At 37.8% G+C, this 23,582-nt stretch overlaps 1 protein-coding gene across 4 annotated transcripts in view; it reads right to left on the bottom strand.

The window, feature by feature from the left end:
* LOC117323923 (MAGUK p55 subfamily member 5-like) overlaps window positions 1–23,582 on the bottom strand; it is a 59,651-nt gene that overhangs the window by 11,060 nt on the left and 25,009 nt on the right. For all 4 annotated transcript variants that reach the window (XR_004531862.1, XR_004531863.1, XM_033879456.1 and 1 more), the window contains 8 exons: window positions 23,028–23,088; window positions 10,031–11,074; window positions 6,291–6,577; window positions 5,924–6,073; window positions 5,674–5,749; window positions 4,854–4,939; window positions 4,246–4,323; window positions 3,760–3,962 (listed from right to left, as the gene is read on the bottom strand). Coding sequence is in view for 2 of the 4 variants with exons in the window: in XM_033879456.1 (XP_033735347.1) it covers window positions 3,760–3,962; window positions 4,246–4,323; window positions 4,854–4,939; window positions 5,674–5,749; window positions 5,924–6,073; window positions 6,291–6,577; window positions 10,031–11,074; window positions 23,028–23,088 (1,985 nt within the window). In the remaining 2 variants the exon portion in view is untranslated. The remainder of the gene's footprint in view (window positions 1–3,759; window positions 3,963–4,245; window positions 4,324–4,853; window positions 4,940–5,673; window positions 5,750–5,923; window positions 6,074–6,290; window positions 6,578–10,030; window positions 11,075–23,027; window positions 23,089–23,582) is intronic.

Raw genomic sequence — 23,582 nt, 5'->3', positions numbered from 1 at the left:
TGTGTGAAGTGTGGGGACTGACTTACTGCTGTGTGAAGTGTTGGGACTGACTTACTGCCGTGTGAAGTGTTGGGACTGACTTACTACTGTTTGAAGTGTCTGGACTGACTTATTGCTGTTTGAAGTGTGAGGACTGTCTTACTGCTGTTTGAAGTGTGGGGACTGACTTACTGCTGTTTGAAGTGTGGGGACTGACTTACTGCTGTTTGAAGTGTGGGGACTGACTTACTGCTGTGTGAAGTGTGGGGACTGACTTACTGCTGTGTGAAGTGTGGGCACTGACTTACTACTGTGTGAAGTGTGGGGACTGACTTACTGCTGTGTGAAGTGTGGGGACTGACTTACCGCTGTTTGAAGTGTGGGGACTGACTTACTACTGTGTGAAGTGTGGGGACTGACTTACTGCTGTTTGAAGTGTGGGGACTGTCTTACTGCTGTGTGAAGTGTGGGGACTGTCTTACTGCTGTGTGAAGTGTGGGGACTGACTTACTGCTGTGTGAAGTATGGGGACTGACTTACTGCTGTATGAAGTGTGGGGACTGACTTACTGCTGTGTGAAGTGTGGGGACTGACTTACTGCTGTTTGAAGTGTGGGGACTGTCTTACTGCTGTGTGAAGTGTGGGGACTTACTGCTGTTTGAAGTGTGGGGACTGACTTACTGCTGTGTGAAGTGTGGGGACTGACTTACTGCTGTTTGAAGTGTGGGGACTGACTTACTGCTGTTTGAAGTGTGGGGACTGACTTACTACTGTGTGAAGTGTGGGGACTGACTTACTGCTGTGTGAAGTGTGGGGACAGACTTATTGCTGTGTGAAGTGTGGGGACTGACTTATTGTTGTGTGAAGTGTGGGGACTGACTTACTGCTGTTTGAAGTGTGGGGACTGACTTACTGCCGTGTGAAGTGTTGGGACTGACTTACTACTGTTTGAAGTGTCTGGACTGACTTATTGCTGTTTGAAGTGTGAGGACTGTCTTACTGCTGTTTGAAGTGTGGGGACTGACTTACTGCTGTTTGAAGTGTGGGGACTGACTTACTGCTGTTTGAAGTGTGGGGACTGACTTACTGCTGTGTGAAGTGTGGGGACTGACTTACTGCTGTGTGAAGTGTGGGCACTGACTTACTACTGTGTGAAGTGTGGGGACTGACTTACTGCTGTGTGAAGTGTGGGGACTGACTTACCGCTGTTTGAAGTGTGGGGACTGACTTACTACTGTGTTAAGTGTGGGGACTGTCTTACTGCTGTTTGAAGTGTGGGGACTGTCTTACTGCTGTGTGAAGTGTGGGGACTGTCTTACTGCTGTGTGAAGTGTGGGGACTGACTTACTGCTGTGTGAAGTATGGGGACTGACTTACTGCTGTATGAAGTGTGGGGACTGACTTACTGCTGTGTGAAGTGTGGGGACTGACTTACTGCTGTTTGAAGTGTGGGGACTGTCTTACTGCTGTGTGAAGTGTGGGGACTTACTGCTGTTTGAAGTGTGGGGACTGACTTACTGCTGTGTGAAGTGTGGGGACTGACTTACTGCTGTTTGAAGTGTGGGGACTGACTTACTGCTGTTTGAAGTGTGGGGACTGACTTACTACTGTGTGAAGTGTGGGGACTGACTTACTGCTGTGTGAAGTGTGGGGACAGACTTATTGCTGTGTGAAGTGTGGGGACTGACTTATTGTTGTGTGAAATGTGGGGACTGACTTACTGCTGTTTGAAGTGTGGGGACTGACTTACTGCTGTGTGAAGTGTGGGGACTGACGTACTGCTGTGTGAAGTGTGGGGACTGACTTACTGCTGTGTGAAGTGTGGGGACTGACTTACTGCTGTGTGAAGTGTGGGGACTGACTTACTGCTGTTTGAAGTGTGCGGACTGACTTACTGCTGTGTGAAATGTGGGGACTGACTTACTGCTGTTTGAAGTGTGCGGACTGACTTACTGCTGTGTGAAGTGTGGGGACTGACTTACTGCTGTGTGAAGTGTGGGGACTGACTTACTGCTGTGTGAAGTGTGGGGACAGACTTATTGCTGTGTGAAATGTGGGGATTGACTTACTGCTGTTTGAAGTGTGGGGACTGACTTACTGCTGTGTGAAGTGTGGGGACTGACTTACTGATGTGTGAAGTGTGGGGACTGACTTACTGCTGTGTTAAGTGTGGGGACTGACTTACTGCTGTGTTTAGTGTGGGGACTGACTTACTGCTGTGTGGAGTGTGGGGACGGACTTACTGCTGTTTGAAGTGTGGGGACTGACTTACTGCTGTGTGAAGTGTGGGGACTGACTTACTGCTGTGTGGAGTGTGGGGACTGACTTATTGCTGTGTGAAGTGTGGGGACTGACTTACTGCTGTTTGAAGTGTGGGGACAGACTTACTGCTGTTTGAAGTGTGGGGACAGACTTACTGCTGTGTGAAGTGTGGGGACTGACTTACTGATGTGTGAAGTGTGGGGACAGACTTACTGCTGTTTGAAGTGTGGGGACAGACTTACTGCTGTGTGAAGTGTGGGGACTGACTTACTGCTGTGTTAAGTGTGGGGACAGACTTACTGCTGTGTGAAGTGTGGGGACTGACTTACTGCTGTTTGAAGTGTGGGGACTGACTTACTGCTGTGTGAAGTGTGGGGACTGACTTACTGCTGTTTGAAGTGTGGGGACTGACTTACTGCTGTTTGAAGTGTGGGGACTGACTTACTGCTGTGTGAAGTGTGGGGACTGACTTACTGCTGTTTGAAGTGTGGGGACTGACTTACTGCTGTTTGAAGTGTGGGGACTGACTAACTGCTGTGTGAAGTGTGGGGACAGACTTACTGCTGTTTGAAGTGTGGGGACTGACTTACTGCTGTGTGAAGTGTGGGGACTGACTTACTGATGTGTGAAGTGTGGGGACAGACTTACTGCTGTTTGAAGTGTGGGGACAGACTTACTGCTGTGTGAAGTGTGGGGACTGACTTACTGCTGTGTTAAGTGTGGGGACAGACTTACTGCTGTGTGAAGTGTGGGGACTGACTTACTGCTGTTTGAAGTGTGGGGACTGACTTACTGCTGTTTGAAGTGTGGGGACTGACTTACTGCTGTTTGAAGTGTCTGGACTGACTTACTGCTGTGTGAAGTGTGGGGACTGACTTACTGCTGTTTGAAGTGTCTGGACTGACTTACTGCTGTTTGAAGTGTGGGGACTGACTTACTGCTGTTTGAAGTGTCTGGACTGACTTACTGCTGTTTGAAGTGTGGGGACTGACTTACTGCTGTTTGAAGTGTCGGGACTGACTTACTGCTGTGTGAAGTGTAGGGACTGACTTACTGCTGTTTGAAGTGTGGGGACTGACTTACTGCTGTTTGAAGTGTGGGGACTGACTTACTACTGTGTGAAGTGTGGGGACTGACTTACTGCTGTTTGAAGTGTCTGGACTGACTTACTGCTGTGTGAAGTGTGGGGACTGACTTACTGCTGTGTGAAGTGTGGGGACAGACTTATTGCTGTGTGAAATGTGGGGACTGACTTACTGCTGTTTGAAGTGTGGGGACTGACTTACTACTGTTTGAAGTGTCTGGACTGACTTACTGCTGTGTGAAGTGTGGGGACTATCTTACTGCTGTGTGAAGTGTGGGGACAGACTTATTGCTGTGTGAAGTGTGGGGACTGACTTACTACTGTGTGAAGTGTGGGGACTGACTTACTGCTGTGTGAAGTGTGGGGACTGACTTACTGCTGTTTGAAGTGTGGGGACTGACTTACTGCTGTGTGAAGTGTGGGGACTGACTTACTGCTGTTTGAAGTGTCGGGACGGTATTAATCCGGCTAGTGACTGGTGTTCCTCCTCCCCTTCCCGGTATGCCTGCCACCAGTTGGGGTCCTCCTGGTTGATCACATGGAGTATATCTCCCTTCATGAAGGAGATTCCAAGCTCCCGACAAGGAATCAAGATATCATCTTCAGGATCATAGTTAGACAGGGCCTTCACATGCATCTGTTACAACAAATATCAACCATGTTATCATGTTAAAGGTTTGCTGTCACTACTTAAGTCATATATAGAGTCATCCCAATACAGTTGCCTGTGGATTATTATCAAAATTACATCCTCTTTGTTTTAAATGGAAAATGTTTATGTTGTACTTAATGGTGTACATGTTATTTTGTACCTGTTTAACTGAAATATAACAACTTTATAATGTTTCCCGCAATAAATCCTACCAAAACTATATCTTTCTTGAATTGAAAAACAAACATGAATTTGATTTATATCTTACCACTTGGACATTTGGGGAGGTTTTGGCAAAATTGGAAGAAGGAATGATCATGAATGTGATAGTGCCTGTCATGTCGGCCTGAAAAAGAACACATAGATTTGAAATGTAATTTGAATTTATTACTTGGTAAGTATTACAATCATAACCTGGTATGCTTTTTTTTCTTAGTTTATATAAATGATTGTTTATTAATTACCGTTTAGATGCCATGTTTTATTAGTCTGTGGAATATACATATGAGGTTAAAGACAACTGGCACACACTATATGATGCTGCTCAAAATAATGTAATGTCATCATTTTACGTTACCTAACCATGTCGTAAATGACATCGTCAATTTTGATGCCTATTCAAAGGAGCATTGTAGATGGGGCAATGAAAAACTTGATAAAAATTTACAATTGCATGAAAGTATGTGAGAAAATAATCAAACATGGTTGTGTTCTATAAACAAGGATATCTAAACCCTCGTGTAAGAGTTCAGCTGGCCAGTACTCAGAAAGCCTCGTGCTGACTGACCAAACTCTTACACTCAGATAGATATCCCTGTCCACGGAACAGACCCATGTAAGACTCTATTAATGCATGATGTTAGGTGAACTACATACCAGCATGTCGGATACATCATTGATATTTTTGCCTCTCATTTCCACTCCATTCACTTCTAGAATTTCATCTCCCTCATGTAACAGACCTGGAAAATACACACAGTCTTTATCTTTATAATACATTATGACTGCATCGTCAATTACTTCCAATGAGGAAAGACGCACGGTACATCAGTGTAAATAACACGGTACATCAGTGTAAATACTAGTTGGATACTGTCACTAGCTATGCAAAAATAATGTCTCTAATATCAAATTTTAACAAGCACAAAACACAAATATTTGAATTTTAGAATAAATCAAAACAGTAAAGTAAAGAAGTGCAAAATTTGAGGAGACAGTAAATGTATCACATGACTTCAGGAGATCAACAGTAAATACATCACATGACTTGAGGAGACAGTAGATACATCACATGACTTGAGGAGACAGTAAATACATCACATGACTTGAGGAGACAGTAAATACATCACATGACTTGAGGAGACAGTAAATACATCACATGACTTGAGGAGACAGTAAATACATCACATGACTTGAGGAGACAGTAGATACATCACATGACTTGAGGAGACAGTAGATACATCACATGACTTGAGGAGACAGTAGATCTAGATACATCACATGACTTGAGGAGACAGTAGATACATCACATGACTTGAGGAGACAGTAAATACATCACATGACTTGAGGAGACAGTAAATACATCACAAGACTTGAGACATTAGATACATCACATGACTTGAGACAGTAGATACATCACATGACTTGAGACAGTAAATGTATCACATGACTTGAAGGGACAGGAAGGAAGACTCACCGCTCTTGTCTGCTGTTCCTCCCTTGACTATCCGACCGACAATGATGGCCTCTCCATCATTGCGTACAGTAGCACCCTGTCAGTAATCACCAAACAAGGCAATTAAGATAAGCATTGTATTCTCAAACAAGTTACCAAAGCAACTATTAATAGATAGGTATTATATTCTCAAACAAGTTACCAAAGCATTTAAGATAAGCGTACATGTTGTATTCTCAAACAAAGTTACCAAGGCAACAAAGATACATACCAAGGGCTCACTAGTCTTCTCCAGGTAGACAATGCGTACTGTCTCCTCTCCGTAAGGGGTGATAGGGTATTCCTGCAAATCATCCACATTCTCGTGACTGGCTGGTTTGGAGGTCTGTTCTGCTATGCTATCATGGGCTCGTAAGAGGTTCTGTAAGTTACAAAGATTGTGGTGTATTTATGGTCAGTACTTTTACATAGGCCATATATATATAGTTATAGATTTACTAAAACTTGAACTGATTTATTGTTATCAACAGAACTAGACAATGTTAGTTAAGCAGTTTTGTTAGCCCAGAATGTTCTTTTATGTCCTTTATAAGACCCATTGTATACATGTAGATGATAATGTTTTAATCGTTACCTACCCGTAACCCTGGCTGACTGAGCATGTCCATCAGATCGGAGGCGTACGGAGACTCTGTATACTGCAGTGCCTGGAACACCTCATTAGAAATTTGCACAGCATTTGTACACTCCGGTTTAGGGGGTGGTGACTGCTGAGAAATATGTGTAATTTTGCTATGCACATTAACAGCATTTTGAAACTCACTACTGTGAAACAAATTTTTCAGAAAAGACAGTTCATCCCTCTCTTCAGCAGCATTAAGTCGGCTCTGTATGTGATGCAACGTCGAAAATAAGTCATCTACTCCTGAAAGAAAAAGATAGTACTGAGAAAATAAAGTAAACTCATAACCTGATAATAGAAAAATCTCTTTGTCAAGTTTGTGTGTTTTTAGATGCAGGTGTGTATACAGAATTAGCTAGGAACATTAGGATCAGCCCTATATAATTACACAACATATTGTAAACAATAACTAATAATATATAAGATGATGAATCAGCCAATCAAAGGCCACATGTACATAGCAGTCACCAGGATGTTACACCTTTAAATTATCACACTAAAGTCTTAGCTGTTCTGATCATGAGCTCAAGTGATCTTCTTGGACGCTAGAAAAAGGGATTTTATTGCACACCTACACAGGCTTATCAGTATTTATGTTTAAATTAACCAGAGTCTTACTGGCAGTTACACCTAATTTACATATCAGTTAATAATGTCCCTGATACTGAATGTGAGAGTCTTGATAGCTCATAAGATAGGTTTAACGGGCAACAAAAAAATGTATGGTAGGCATATATCAAGGCAATTCACTTTCTGACATTAGCATGTACTAATGTTTCATGCTCAAAGCAAGGCAGATCTTTGTGTACAGCTTATGATCAGTTCCAGTAGGTTTAGAAAAATTGATCTTTAACCAATCAGAAATGGAAAGGCACCAGAAAATTTGGCTGCTCAGTATCAGATATTGGAGTAAATGTAACACACAGTCTAGATCTATGATAGTGACAGTAGTAGATCTGTATAACAACTTATTGCAATCCCTACATGTAGGAGTCCCTTATTATATATAATTAGTTGTCTATTAACATGCACTGGTCATATCCAAAGCTATTAGGGTTAAATTCACACAAAAAAAAATTAAAAAAATCTGAAAGGTAAAGAACATAAGCAAAGAATTTCTGGATATTACCACAGTTAAGTTAAGTAGAGGCTTAAATCTGAAAATTGAACTAATTCTGTATGTATTGTAAACCATGCAGGGTAGATGTTTAGACATTATATATAATTAGTTATAACACTCTTCTGGTAACACAATTTCCCCAGCAATTGTCAACCAATTGTATCAATATATCAAGAGGCCCACTGGGCCTCTGTCACTTATCTGCTCTGCAGCTTATTTATTTAGGAAGGGATGACTTTATTGGAAGATTTAATACTGTGAGTGTGCAAAATTTATTTACATTATAAATGGTGGAGCTCAAATTAAAAACCTTTCCTCTCCGCATATTATCATAACCTTGAAAGATTTTAACACATTAGACCCCATACTTATGCCCTTAAAAGTACAAGGTCATCCATTTTGATAAACTTTATGGTTTTAATAACTGATGCCACTGGTCCAATATCATGACCTTGCCTTTTGGTCAATGATTGAGAAGAAAGTGCTGAAAGAAGGGACAGACAGAGATCAAAACATGTCATGAAATTCACTTGCCCTTCATGTCCTGTACAGAAAACCATAATACAAGCACAGGGCTGTATAAGACACACGTACACACAGTCTGCTGTTCAATAAGGCTTATTCACTTTTAACCAATTTCCATCGCCAATTACATAATTTAATTACATAAAATATTGGTATCACTAATGTTTTAAAGGGAAAAAAATATGAAAAACTTGTATAAGATATTAATATGAAAGGAAATTTGAAAATTGAGTTGAAGAATATTACATAATATATGTAGAATTAACAGAATGCTTTATTGCTGAGTTCACTTATCTCTGGATGATACCATTATGGTTTTAATATATATAGGATATGTTTTGTAAGTGGTACCAGTTTAAATGACCAGGGACATTCCTGTGATGGTTGTTGACTTTTGACACTATCAGTATTATAGTCCACTTAACCCACAAGAAAAGCCAGTGAGCCCTGTAAACACTGTGTAATGTCTCTCCTATAGAATTTCCTCAATGTACATGTATATCTAAATCCTTAGAATGGCTACAACTATACAAACACGTATAAATCCATAGGGTACACAGCTATAAATATCTCCCAACCACCGGCTTATGTTCAACAGGTACAACTGTCAAAATGTAACAGATCCCCATCCTAGCCGTGTGGATCTTACCACAACACGCTACAAACTTTATATGCATGCTTTACACAGCCAAAGGGATCACCATGTAACAGAGACAGGCTTTAAGGATCCATACCCTGGAATTTTCCTTAGTAAAAATTCATACATTTGTATTTCAATCATTTAGTTGTTATCAACTGTTTCTTTAATTTCGGTGGTTAAAATTGATGTATACATTCATATGTAGATTATAGTGACCTAATCTAGTTTTCTTTCCTTTTAAAGAAATTTAAAGAATGTAAAACTTTTCTGAAGGTCTGTCATATGTCAGAGCACCGGCCACATGACCTCAGGTGAAGATCTGAGGTGTGTTGTTCAATGCTCCCTACCCGTGCATATGTCAGTTTGTGTTTCTCATGTAGCTAAGAATTAATGCTCCCTACCCATGTAAAGCTTGTGTTTCTCACGAAGCTAAGAATGCTCCCTACCCATGTCAGTTTGTGTTTCTCACAAAGCTAAGAAACAGACCTTTTATCAAGCATATATATCATACAGCTATAGCCTTGCTTTTTTTTAATTTTGAGTATCCCTAATTTGTGCATCAGTTTTCCACAAATTAATTATTTGTTTTTCAATAAAATTGCATTAACTACGTATTGCATCACAATTTTTCAAACCTCATCAATTTGGTCTTAAGACCAGCTGAGCTAAATAAAATCTATTTTCAGGGAATTTTTCAACTCCAATTTGGGCCTCTAACTAATCAATCAATACTCTAGATGTACATAATTATGATATTAATTAGATCTAAATAATTAGATTAATCATGTACATATTCACATTGACACAATTCTGTGGTAGGAACATAAAGCCAGTAGCACCTGAATCCCCCCGATCAATAATCCTACTTAGATTCACCTGCAGCGATTTGCCGTCACAAGTTTGGCAAATGTTCAAATGCACACATGCAGTCACGCATTGGATTGCAGGTTTTCATTAGTATGTCTGTTCACTGAAGATTGTCAAGGATTCACAAGGCAATACTTCAAATCAAAAACACGTCATAGTGTCGCACCTGTAACGTGTCGGGGTGTGTCAAGCATTCATATCATACAGGAATCCTTGGAATGAATTTGGGTTCAAACAAGTATTTTTTGATTGATGATAAATACCTTAGTACCGCGTCAGTGCGTGCTCTTCTGTACCTGTATCATTAACCAACCAACAAGTATTCCAATACAGTGACAGTAGATGAAAATTCTAGAGATGCTCAAACTAGAGAGTAATCTCATAAATTATCTTACAGAGAATTGATGAGTAGAATTAGTCTATATTAATGATAATGCTTCAAACAATCTTAGACTAATTTAAAACTGTAACAATTTATCTACAAATATAAGCAAATAGACTCATAAAAAATCAGAATTCATGACATTACAATATATATACAAACCTATATTTTTCTTCATGTATTTTTCCCGCTGTGATGAGCCCCGAGCACTGCCGAAGCCATCGTCTAGCACCTCCACCTCATCGTCATTCTCCTCGTAAGCTGTATTTACCACTCCCACAACAGGTGTTTGCTTCATCGAGGTCTCCAATGCCTGCAGTTTCTTGGAACCTCTTAGCGAAGTCCGGAGGAAATCTTGCTCTCGAGCTCTCCTTATCTCCTCATCTCGGCGTTTGCGTAGCTCTTCTTGGTGCTTGCGTATCCGCTCGACTTGGTCCTCACTTAAATTCTGATGGCCGTTTGAGACGGAATTTGCCACAAACTCTAAGGTATTGTCTGTTGAGGCTGTGTTATTGGCAAGATCTAAGGACTTGGCAGGGGTAGAAGGAGGGGCACGAGGGAGTGAACGTGTGGAGGAAGACTGAGAGTGGGAGGGAGGGGGATAGCGAGGCGGGGATTTTACTGCAGGAGGGAAATCATCAGGACAGTCAATAGCCATTTCACGATGAGGACCACTATCGTCAAACTCAACCTCAAATGAATTTTGCATATAAGCATCACTCATACTATCCTCGAACTCCTGCACATCGTCACGAGATCTGTTGAGGGAGTTTTGACTTCGCCGTTTGAGAACATTATGTCCACTGATAGTCTCTATGAGTGGAGAATCATTTCCACTGTGATTGCTGGACTTACTGCTACGTTTACTGTCCTTTTTCTTCCCCTTTCGAGGGGTGTCCAACTCTGCAAACCCGTTCATGTTTGTGGTGCGATCTAGGTGTCCATTTCCAACAAGCTGATGATTAGATGAACTAGATAAGATTGATGGTTCATATACAGGATTCTCTAAGTTACGACAGTCTACGAGAATTTCTGCACGTGTAGTACTAGTCGTGGTAGAACTGCTGCTTGCACTGCTATCACAAGAAAGTTTTGTCATATCCACTGGGACAACTTGGTGTCGAGAAGAAATTTTCTCAAGCCTCTTTTTGGCTTCATCTTCTACAGCTATGATGTAGGCATCTTTGACCTGGTTGATCTCTGGGCCTGAAAAATACAGTCAAATATCAGCAACATAACCACAACACTCCATATAATATTCACAAGTCACAATGGTATTGAATGTGAGCTGCAGTCAATGTCAGTATCACAGCCATCACAATCTATGATATTTAGAAGACAGGACACTGTGGTATTTATATCATTCAACAGCATTTAGTGTTATTTTATTAAAAAACAGGATAGACATGTACAGATTTTAAAATTATCTCCAACACATGATAACACAAGATAGCTCAGACGTGTTTGATAATCGATCACTTATAATTAATACACTATATATGATAACTATAACAATTGGCTGACCAGGATGTATCCAGGAGTTTATTGTTTTACGGTTTAAAATACCATAAATACCCCCCCCCCCCAACATACAGGTTATAGGTGGCATACCAATATATATATGCTCCAACAAGAATCTCGTGCTATATTCCACAATGGCAAGTTTCAAAGCTAACCATTGTGACACCTGCAGCATTATCCAAAATCGGATGTAAAATAAATGAAATAATTTCCTGTCTACATATACAATAATGTCTTTGAACATATATATCTATGCTACCCCTCTGGGATTTCGACACCGAAATCTCAACTCATCATTTTATTCATTTATGATTGAGAATTACCCAATGTAGACTTCCTAGTGATGCATATGCTCATGTTGGTGTAAGAGACTATGTGATGCACCCTAATATACATATATTGATTTGGTAACCTGACCTATATGTACATACAGTAGAGAGATCCTTGTAACTGTAGAATACTTAGAATACAGATCTGTGTGTATACCACAGAGTTGGAGCCTCCCAGATCGAGACTGTATAGATGGAGATCGTGTAGGTGTATATAACATAATTTACAATCAGTTATCATATATTTATGATATGGCTTCGTTTAAACACAACTCTGATATACTTCAGTTATTTCTGTACACAAAGTTATAGAAGAGAAGTCATAAAATATTCATATGGTACTTAACATACTCCTCTTTAGTGCAGTAATGGAAGAGTTACTGCTGGTTTTTGGTACATCTTTGTAAAAGTCTAATAAATAGAGCTTGGTGCCAAAGATTACACTAGCTGTCTCATGTCATACACAGTTTTATCAATCCTTTAGAAAGCCAACTTTAAAGTGTAATAAAGACAACATTGAATGATTTTCCCAAGGAGTAATGAATTATAACTTGTCTATACGTATACACACATGGTAGAAAATATCAGTACAAAATTTTACACTTCATTAGTTTGCACTGGTAAAGAAATCAGTATCCAGTCATGAGTACATACCGGTAATTAAATATATGTACCCATATGTATATATAATTGTATTTTAAAAATATGAAGTAAACATATTAATATAAACCTACACTCCTGAAATATATAGAAATCTCTAGATATAATCTATCACAGGTTGATTTCCGACAATCCCTATAATTTCAAATCACCTACTGTAAAGCTGATTTTTTTCTTCTTTTTTTTTAATAATTTGAGATTATAATCAAATTATAAATAAGTTTATATACAATATCAGGTTTTCCACAAGCAACTTCACCAATTCAGTATATTTTAAGATAACAACATCCATAATGAATGTTCAGATTACACTGAATGACAAAGAAGATCATTAGATGGGAAATCATTATACTGCAGTTCTATAGTGACTTCAGCTGGCAGGTCCTATATCACTTAGGCACCAATGATATGCCAACTAATAATTCATGTGATTATTTTCTGCTGATAACTTAGAGCGGCCTATCAGTTTTATATAGCAGACTCAGTCACCTACTGATAATTCTGTCGCTGCAGACAAAACACAGGTGGGTGTTTAAAAATTGTATTTTTGGAAAATTGTGCTTAATTATGCTTGATTAAGCTTCATTTTAGTTCAGTATTGCTCAAAAATGCATAAAAACAATTTAAAACTTGTTTATTATCAGGCTTGTCATATTAGAGGAATCAAGGGAGGTAACTCGCATATTTACCCATTTTAAGGGTGGGTTAATTAAGCATAATGTTAATGAGTCAGTGTAAATTGAAAAGATATTCTATGTTTTATAACAAACCCAAAATAACTTATTGGGTATCTAACAAACCCATATAGACCGAATTCTGGTTTGTTTTACCTGATTTATTACCCCGTATCCATGGAAACTATTACAGTAAGTGTTATTTTTTGAAATATTTGGTGAAACCATTATTTTCAATTTATTTATACATTGGTAAGCATGTAATTTCAATTGATGGAGTGTACGGTTGATACAATATTGTCAATTATTGTCACTTCCTTCGGTAAAGCAGAAAAAATAGCATTTTCCGCATAAAATGGGATCAGCGGACACTTTCATATGATCATTGGTACATATCTGAATTACCGGGGTGGAAACAGATGACTGTGATGTCATAGGCATGACATTTTGAAATCTTGGATGTCATGTCATGATTTATCAGTTAGAATATTGCATGTGTTGCTAAGCTGAGGTTTGGAAAGGAATTTGGTTATTTATTATGACAACATTGAGTATTTATGACGTCATATATACCATCTGATGACATCATAGTTACTGATGACGTCATGGTAACTATGACGTCATATTACAAGGCTAAATTTGATAGTTGTATAGTATTTTTTGCTTGATTACATGCACAGAGACTCAAAGTACCACATTCAACTCAAAACACAACTTTATTCAAGAGATATACAGAATTATGGGAGTTTTCATCTTTAAAATTACCTCCCCTTATTACTGGATTGGGAGAAAAAGTTGTCAAAATACACCTCTCAGGGAAATCAGCAATACTCGGTGACTATTAAAGATACACAGTAACCCGATATGTCATTTTGTTCGTCGGAACATATTCTAGACATTCATGGGGTTTTTAGTAAAATTAGAATTAACGAAAGTGATGTATAAGGTAGCACACCACAGTAAGACAGCCTGGCCATGGGCAATTTTTTTGTTAAGCAAATAACTCCTGTATTATGATATGTATAAAAAATGAAAAAATAAATGTACACTATAATTGGTATATCCAGTATGAAGTAGTACATACAGGCTTCACATTAATTAAAACAAAAATCAATAAATTGGTTCCGGATTTTAAATATCCGGATTTTCCGAACGTGTGTTTACACAGGAAATTTAGTTTCGCCTACAGCGCAAAATGGAAGCCCACAGAAAAGGTAAGATAGCGGAAAAACTTAATTTACAACATATGTCCAAACAAGATTAATTCTGTCTTTGGGATAGAGATATTTAATTTTAAATAGGTTTCAGAAAAAAAATTGTGTAGAGAATTGTGCCATTTTGGGTCAAATATCATAATATTTTGCAATTTTTGAGAATTTTTTAAGCTGTTACCATGGTATTCACAGCTCTAAAAATCACAGAAAATATCAGTTTACTTATCCTTCAGAGCTCTATTAAAATTGCAAATGTTGTACAGATTTCAAATATATATACTTTATTAGAGGTTATATGTAAGGTTAACTGGCAATGTTTGCATATCTAAAGCATGTGCCATATTTTTCAGAATTTGGCATTTTTACTGTACACTGCTACCTAAATACCCCCCCCCCCACCCCCCCCCCCCCCCCCCCCCCCCCAACATACAGGTTATAGGTGGCATACCAATATATATATGCTCCAACAAGAATCTCGTGCTATATTCCACAATGGCAAGTTTCAAAGCTAACCATTGTGACACCTGCAGCATTATCCAAAATCGGATGTAAAATAAATGAAATAATTTCCTGTCTACATATACAATAATGTCTTTGAACATATATATCTATGCTACCCCTCTGGGATTTCGACACCGAAATCTCAACTCATCATTTTATTCATTTATGATTGAGAATTACCCAATGTAGACTTCCTAGTGATGCATATGCTCATGTAGGTGTAAGAGACTATGTGATGCACCCTAATATACATATATTGATTTGGTAACCCTGACCTATATGTACATACAGTAGAGAGATCCTTGTAACTGTAGAATACTTAGAATACAGATCTGTGTGTATACCACAGAGTTGGAGCCTCCCAGATCGAGACTGTATAGATGGAGATCGTGTAGGTGTATATAACATAATTTACAATCAGTTATCATATATTTATGATATGGCTTCGTTTAAACACAACTCTGATATACTTCAGTTATTTCAATACACAAAGTTATAGAAGAGAAGTCATAAAATATTCATATGGTACTTAACATACTCCTCTTTAGTGCAGTAATGGAAGAGTTACTGCTGGTTTTTGGTACATCTTTGTAAAAGTCTAATAAATAGAGCTTGGTGCCAAAGATTACACTAGCTGTCTCATGTCATACAGTTTTATTAATCCTTCAGCAAGCCAACTTTAAAGTGTAATAAAGACAACATTGAATGATTTTCCCAAGGAATAATGAATTATAACTTATCTATACGTATACACATGGTAGAAAATATCAGTACAAAATTTTACACTTCATTAGTTTGCACCGGTAAAGAAATCAGTATCCAGTCATGAGTACATACACCGGTAATTAAATATATGTACCCATATGTATATATAATTGTATTTTAAAAATATGAAGTAAACATATTAATATAAACCTACACTCCTGAAATATATAGAAATCTCTAGATATAATCTATCACAGGTTGACTTCCGACAATCCCTATAATTTCAAATCACCTATCTACTGTACATGTAAAGCTGATTTTCTTCTTCTTTTTTTTTTAATAATTTGAGATTATAATCAAATTATAAATAAGTTTATATACAATATCAGGTTTTCCACAAGCAACTTCACCAATTCAGTATATTTTAAGATAACAACATCCATAATGAATGTTCAGATTACACTGAATGACAAAGAAGATCATTAGATGGGAAATCATTATACTGCAGTTCTATAGTGACTTCAGCTGGCAGGTCCTATATCACTTAGGCACCAATGATATGCCAACTAATAATTCATGTGATTATTTTCTGCTGATAACTTAGAGCGGCCTATCAGTTTTATATAGCAGACTCAGTCACCTACTGATAATTCTGTCGCTGCAGACAAAACACAGGTGGGTGTTTACAGTTAAACTCATATATAGCCAAAACATTTTGTAATTTTCTGCAGCTTTACACTAGATTTACCATACATAATAAAACAATATAAAATCATTTAATGTTTAGATGAATTCTTTCTCTGCTGACTCACAAAATATAATACCATCCACATTTACAATAACTGTATATTTCAAAATTTGACAACTTACATATATATATATATATATATATATAGATATAATAATAAAAAAAAAACTTGACGACTGATGAGCAGCAAGAGCTACGAAAGTGCTTGAGAGTCAGTCGTCAAGTTTTTTTTATTATTATATCTTTATTCTTACTTTCACATGGAAACAAACTATTTTTTCACTATATATATATATATAATTGTCGAGACTTCAGAATAACTTGAAGTGGTATATACATTGTATATATATGCACAATCCTAATATATGTGAGAGTGAGGTAATGCAATGATTTGTTATTTCAGTTACACTTGCTTGATTTTTAAACTCCTTATAATTTGAGGTCTGTTAAGTGCCTACATATATATAACTACGGACAAAGACAACCATATATACATGGACATATATATAAAATATATATAGCCATGTCCTTGCTGTCACTCCCCTGTAAGGTATATGTACCTACCTGTTGAAGCACATCTGTTGGTCCCTGTTACTGCTACATACATGTTTTATTATCAGACAGAAAAGTGAGAGAATTAATCCTGGGATTATATATAACAACAAAATGTAACTCACATCAGCGTTTATGTGAATCAGTCATAACTTTTGTAACAATTGTTACTTTCAGAAAATTGTCAGACACAATATTCATATACCTAGGTAGTCCCATTTTCCTATCTGTGCACAGACGCATTACACTTTCAATTAACACCCTTAGAACTAGGTCAAACACATCCTAGTGTTTATCACTGGTCAGGCGGAAAATTTCACAGGGTAAAAAGAATCAATTCTCCTGTGATAAACTGCCTCTAATTCATCACAGCCTTACTCCATCACCTCTACCGCAGTCACCAAGGCTTTATCAACTATTTTGTTTTCCATAGGTATATTTAGTACCGTAATTGACAATTTTCTTTTATCACTGCAGGGAAGTCACTTAACACTCAGGCCAGTCCAACATCAAGCCGATTAGAGGAATCCCAACACAATTTTCTCCTCAGCAATATTCTGTACACACAAGAGTCACACTAGTGTCACTACTCAAAACTGGAGACATGCAACAAAGCCACAAGATGCTTTTCCAGCTATATGTTGATAGTGAGGAGACCTGGCTGTCATAGCCAGACTGACATATATCACACACATAACCAGTTCTCCTATTGATCCAACAACCCTTTTTTCTCACTTTGTTTTTAGCATTGTGAAGGATTTCAGTATATGGCAATATTCCATTTCTATGAAGCTGGAACTCTGGTGCAGACAAACAAACCTGACACCATCCATGATATGAACTGGTGTAGATTTCCGCGCCTAAGTGTGGCTTTCTTCTAACATCTATTGATCAAGCGAACAACATTTGTAAAATTTACACAGTTTTAACTTTTTTCTGTATCAATAATTGAAAGCTTAAGAATGCAAGGCAGGTTCCCGTGTATAAAAGCCAGCATACCACCTTCAGCTAGAGGTGTTGATTACCACAGCCTAAATTAACCAATTAGCATTCAACAAGGAATTCAATTTCATTACTACATCGATGGATGTGAACTCCATATACCACACTTAAAAGTACTTAAACAACCCCCTGATGCCTATTAAACATTCACTTAAATAATTAACCCATGCTAGGATACATCACAGAACACATTCTTAGAAAAATCATTGTTTAAAACATTTTTTTAAAACAATTAGTAACGTGATTTGTCTTTGAAGATAGTGGATATTACATGTACATTGTAAGGGTTTTCTGGGATTTTTTTTTCTCAATAGAAGACATCTATTTCCCAGTTAAAGTATTTACACAAGGTCTGTTTTGTAGTAATAACAACAGAAAGTCTGTTTCCTAGAGATGACAGTAAGTCTGTTTCCTAGAGATGACAGTAAGTCTGTTACCTAGAGATGACAGTAAGTCTGTTACCTAGAGATGACAGTAAGTCTGTTACCTAGAGATGACAGTAAGTCTGTTTCCTAGAGATGACAGTAAGTCTGTTTCCCAGTGTCTACACAAAGTCTGTTTCCTAGAGATGACAGTAAATCTGTTTCCTAGCTATATATAACGTAGTAACAACATCAAGTCTGTAACCAAGTGACGTCTACAGAAAGTCTGTTTCCCTGTGACTACACAAAGTCTGTCTCCCAGTGACTACACAAAGTCTGTTGCCCAGTGTCTACAGAAAGTCTGTTTCCATGTGACTACAGAAAGTCTGTTTCCCAGTGTCTACAGAAAGTCTGTTTCCTAGTGACTACAGAAATTCTGTTTCCCAGTGACTACACAAAGTCTGTTTCCCTGAGAGACTACAGAAAGTCTGTTGCCCAGTGACTAAAGAAAGTCTGTTTCCCAGTGACTACAGAAAATCTGTTTCCCAGTGACTACAGAAAATCTGTTTCCTAGTGACTACAGAAAGTCTGTTTCCCAGTGACTACACAAAGTCTGTTTCCCAGTGACTACACAAAGTCTGTTTCCTAGTGACTACAGAAAGTCTGTTTCCTAGTGACTACAGAAAAGCTGTTTCCCAGTGACTACAGAAAGTCTGTTTCCTAGTGACTACAGAAAGTCTGTTTCCTAATGACTACAGAAAGTCTGTTTCCTAGTGACTACAGAAAGTCTGTTTCCCAGTGACTACAGAAATCTGTTTCCCAGTGACTACAGAAATCTGTTTCCCAGCGACTACACAAAGTCTGTTTCCTAGTGACTACACAAAGTCTGTTTCCCAGTGACTATATATATACACAAAGTCTGTTTCCTAGTGACTACAGAAAGTCTGTTTCCTAGTGACTACAGAAAAGCTGTTTCCCAGTGACTACAGAAAGTCTGTTTCCTAGTGACTACAGAAAGTCTGTTTCCTAATGACTACAGAAAGTCTGTTTCCTAATGACTACAGAAAGTCTGTTTCCCAGTGACAACAGAAAATCCGTTTCCCAGTGACAATAGAAAATCTGTTTAGTGACAACAGAAAGTCTGTTTCCCAGTGACAACAGAAAGTCTGTTACCCATGCCAGTGACTACAGAAAGTCTGTTTAGTGACAACAGAAAGTCTGTTTCCCAGTGACAACAGAAAGTCTGTTACCCATGCCAGTGACTACAGAAAGTCTGTTTCCTAGTGACTACAGAAAGTCTGTTTCCCTGTGTCTACAGAAAATCTGTTTCCTAGTGACTACACAAAGTCTGTTTCCCTGTGACTACACAAAGTCTGTTTCCTAGTGACGACACAGTCTGTTTCCCAGTGACTACAGAAAGTCTGTTTCCTAGTGACTACAGAAAGTCTGTTTCCTAATGACTACAGAAAGTCTGTTTCCTAATGACTACACAAAGTCTGTTTCCCAGTGACTACACAAAGTCTGTTTCCCAGTGACAACAGAAAGTCTGTTGCCCATGCCAGTGACTACAGAAAGTCTGTTGCCCAGTGACTAAAGAAAGTCTGTTTCCTAATGACTACAGAAAGTCTGTTTCCTAATGACTACACAAAGTCTGTTTCCCAGTGACTACACAAAATCTGCTTCCCAGTGACAACAGAAAGTCTGTTGCCCATGCCAGTGACTACAGAAAGTCTGTTGCCCAGTGACTAAAGAAAGTCTGTTTCCTAATGACTACAGAAAGTCTGTTTCCTAATGACTACACAAAGTCTGTTTCCCAGTGACTACACAAAGTCTGTTTCCCAGTGTCTATAGAAAGTCTGTTTCCTAGTGGCTGGCTAATCCAGCTAAGTTCCTGTAACTAAATAAAGTTTGTGATCATTTATATTATGTGATCATGACTTACAATGAAAGTTACTGTTTTAGTGCACTAAACAGAACTCTTGGTTCCATTCACTTAAATAAAGTCTGTTCATTTGATTTCAAAAACAATTAAACAGCCTGTGTTTCAGTGAACACAGAATATCCTACTCTATATAATTTTGAGGATCATGAGAGTGTAATTTCTGTTTAATATTTATCATGAAGCTGCAGAAGTCATACAATAACTGTACCCGGTATCTCAGATTAGGGTGATCGATCTCCAGTCTCTCCAGGAAATAGGCAGCTGAAGAAGACGGCAGATAAGGCAACAGGGATAAGGCAATAGATGTTTGGTGGAATAACAATTTACAAAACCTAACGCCTGTCTTCTCTCTTGGGTGACTACACATATTTGCATAATCAAATGAAACATCCCACAAAAACATTTTCTTAGCAATATCTAAACAGTTGGAATTGACTTGAGATAAGATTGTCCAATCTGAGTCCATTACTGCCTGACAAACGTCAGAGATGAATAGAGAAGTAGTAATGTCCATAACATTGATCTGGTAATGCATCAATATACAGTGACACAATCCAAATGTACAGAGGGAGGTTGATGTATATGTGTATATAATCAAAATCTATTGCTTTGTTTCCTTTTAATTTGACAATGGAGATACATGAAAACAAAAATTCCAGTGTAAAAGATAATTTTCCAAATTGATATATTACATCTAAAACATCCAAACGGAATCCTACAACTATATATGGTGGCAGTGCATCTACACCGTCAGGATCATTGATGTTTTGGAGTATTCCAGGCAGCAATTCTCAATCCATACAGAACACAGCAGTCACACTTGATGAATAGATCCCGAATCCTTATTGGAATATCTGGGCTGCACCATGGCCAGCAACACAACATATCCTGGCAATCATCATGCTAGGGATCTTCAGAACCGACAAATTCTTCTGATGAAACAAAATGACCCTCATCCACGTATGTTCATGAATATTCATAATGGTGTATGCTTGACAGATCTTCTGTCCTTGTGATAATGACCAGGAATATACATTGGTTCTAGCTATAGGAGCCAGTTTGAACTATACTGTCAGCATTGAAACCCATCTCCCCCAGGAACAGCTTGTAGCCATTTAACATAAACACAATTAACTTCTTATCTGGCTGAACTATAAATCTGATACAGCCAGTTTGATAAGGACTGACTATGGTGGTATTTTTATTCTAGAACAATGGTTTGTGTACAGCATAACTCACTCATTAGTCACTTGACTCAGACATTTGCTATTATCACAGTGTTTCTCAAAATAAATAACTCCAAAATGTATTTTATCATCATTGTTATATAAAATATATACAGTGAAAACAAGATGAAATTTATACACAGCTTGTGACACATTTATATACAGTGACCAATTAAAGTGGAAACTTTGGTAAATATTTGTGGCACTGATAATGAACTGTACAATGATGTACATCTGATCATGATTTACATATTTTAAACTTGAAATATGAAATATAATATATCACTATACATTATTGAACAAAGATGAGCGAGACATTTACTTGTCATTTACTAAAAGTATTTATGATATACCGTATTTATTCTAATAAACGCCCCCACCCTAAAAAACGCCCCCCCCCCCCCCTTTTTTTTGGAAAGAAAAATTCCTCAATTCGAGAAAAAGAACTTACCGTGGTATGTAATTGCAATTTCATAGCCAGGTGTCAAAATGTTTGTCACTTATGTAACAGAGCGCATGATAAATTAAATTTAAATCACTGCCTCCGCTAGGGATCGAACCCGGGACCTCTGGCTTACTAGTCTTACGCTCAACCGATCGAGCTAAAGAGAAGATCTCTCTAGCCGAGCGGTATATTGCGGCTAGTATTTACCAGGGTTACATACTCCCCCTCCAGGAAAGAACTTGTCCTTGAGTTTCCAGGGGTAACAGCGATGCTTGTGGAGCAAGGCTGAGTATTTCCCCCGGGTCCCTACATGGGCGCCAATGTAACAGAGCGCATGATAAATTAAATTTAAATCACTGCCTCCGCTAGGGATCGAACCCGGGACCTCTGGCTTACTAGTCTTACGCTCAACCGATCTCCATTAAACGCCCCCCCCCCCCCCCCCCCCTGGAAAAATTTCACGCCCCCGGGGGGGTTTATTAGAATAAATACGGTATTATCATACCTCAACTATATTACACATAATAATATAATAAATGTATATTGTTTTAGTAGTAGACTGAGTAAGCCTACACTCAACCAGGAAGTGATCGTACCAGTTAACAGTTAGGTCACCAGACACTTAAGTCATACCTGTAAAATACATGTATATTGTCTTACTCACCTGTTGAAAGATAATAAATCATAAAAATCTGAAAAGTGTGTATTAACTCACCCCAACAACATGATCTTAATTTCCTTCCCATGATCAATATTTTAGCTTTAAGTGACATTTCATATATCTTACCTTTGCTGTAGAATGACCCTCCATTTAGTGTGTACTAAATGTCTATAAGGATTCTCAGATCCACATGCACAGGTTCTATCTAACATTCCTATATATGTTCATATGTATTATATACTGTTATATACATGTATATACAAATGTATGTATTTACTATGATATTTTCTCATTGTAAAAGTACCCTAATTATAACCTCACATGGCCGTCTTAGGAGGCGGACAACTCTTGTAGTTTGTTCGTCACAGTTCCCTAAGCCCTTTCTGTTTAGTCTTTTAATTACCAGGAAATGACAGAGTCAAATAATGAGAAGTGTGCAATGACCATCCAGCTCTAACTCATTGGTAACTTCTTGCTTACCAATATCTTCCTATGTCCCTCGAACCCATAATTTAATGGTGTTATAGCTATATAGCATGACTAAATACTGAAACACACATCATACAAAATACTTCTTGATCAGACATTGATATAAATATCTCGCCTATATGACTTACCAACTTTCCTCCCTTTTGGTTTACGTTTCACCCTCAGACGAATACACTTTGTCTTTATACACTGAAATGAAAAAAAATAAATTCATTACATGTTTTATAATTTCTTTTCAAAGAAATACAAACCATTTTTTTCAAATAATTAAGAATAAATTCATGACCTTTGCTTCAAAAAAATCTATCAACCTGCTTTTACTTAATCAAAACAGCTTTTTGCTTTCAATTGATTCTATTCTGAAAACCAATGTCAATTTTCTGTCCTATTTTTTTTTTTATAAAAATCTCTTTATTCAGGTAAAATTTTTGTCTTAGATTTAGAATGGTCTATAAATCCAGGAAAGATTTATAGTGACAGGAAAGTTGCTTTTGATTGATTATGAAGTATATGTACCGTAAATATGCATGTATCTTTTTTTTCAAATTGACAAGTGAATAAACCACTGGCACTTATATACGTATACATGCAGGAACAAGCCTTTGTTGGTCAGGTGTATGACTCATGAATGTGATTCGAGGAAATGAATTCCTTCGACAGATGGATTATGATTTAATTTAATA

This window comes from Pecten maximus, chromosome 3, assembly GCF_902652985.1.
Source record: "Pecten maximus chromosome 3, xPecMax1.1, whole genome shotgun sequence".
Classification (NCBI taxonomy): domain Eukaryota; kingdom Metazoa; phylum Mollusca; class Bivalvia; order Pectinida; family Pectinidae; genus Pecten; species Pecten maximus.
Note: the sequence above shows the minus strand (reverse complement) of the source record. Positions and strands in the feature narration are given on the sequence as shown.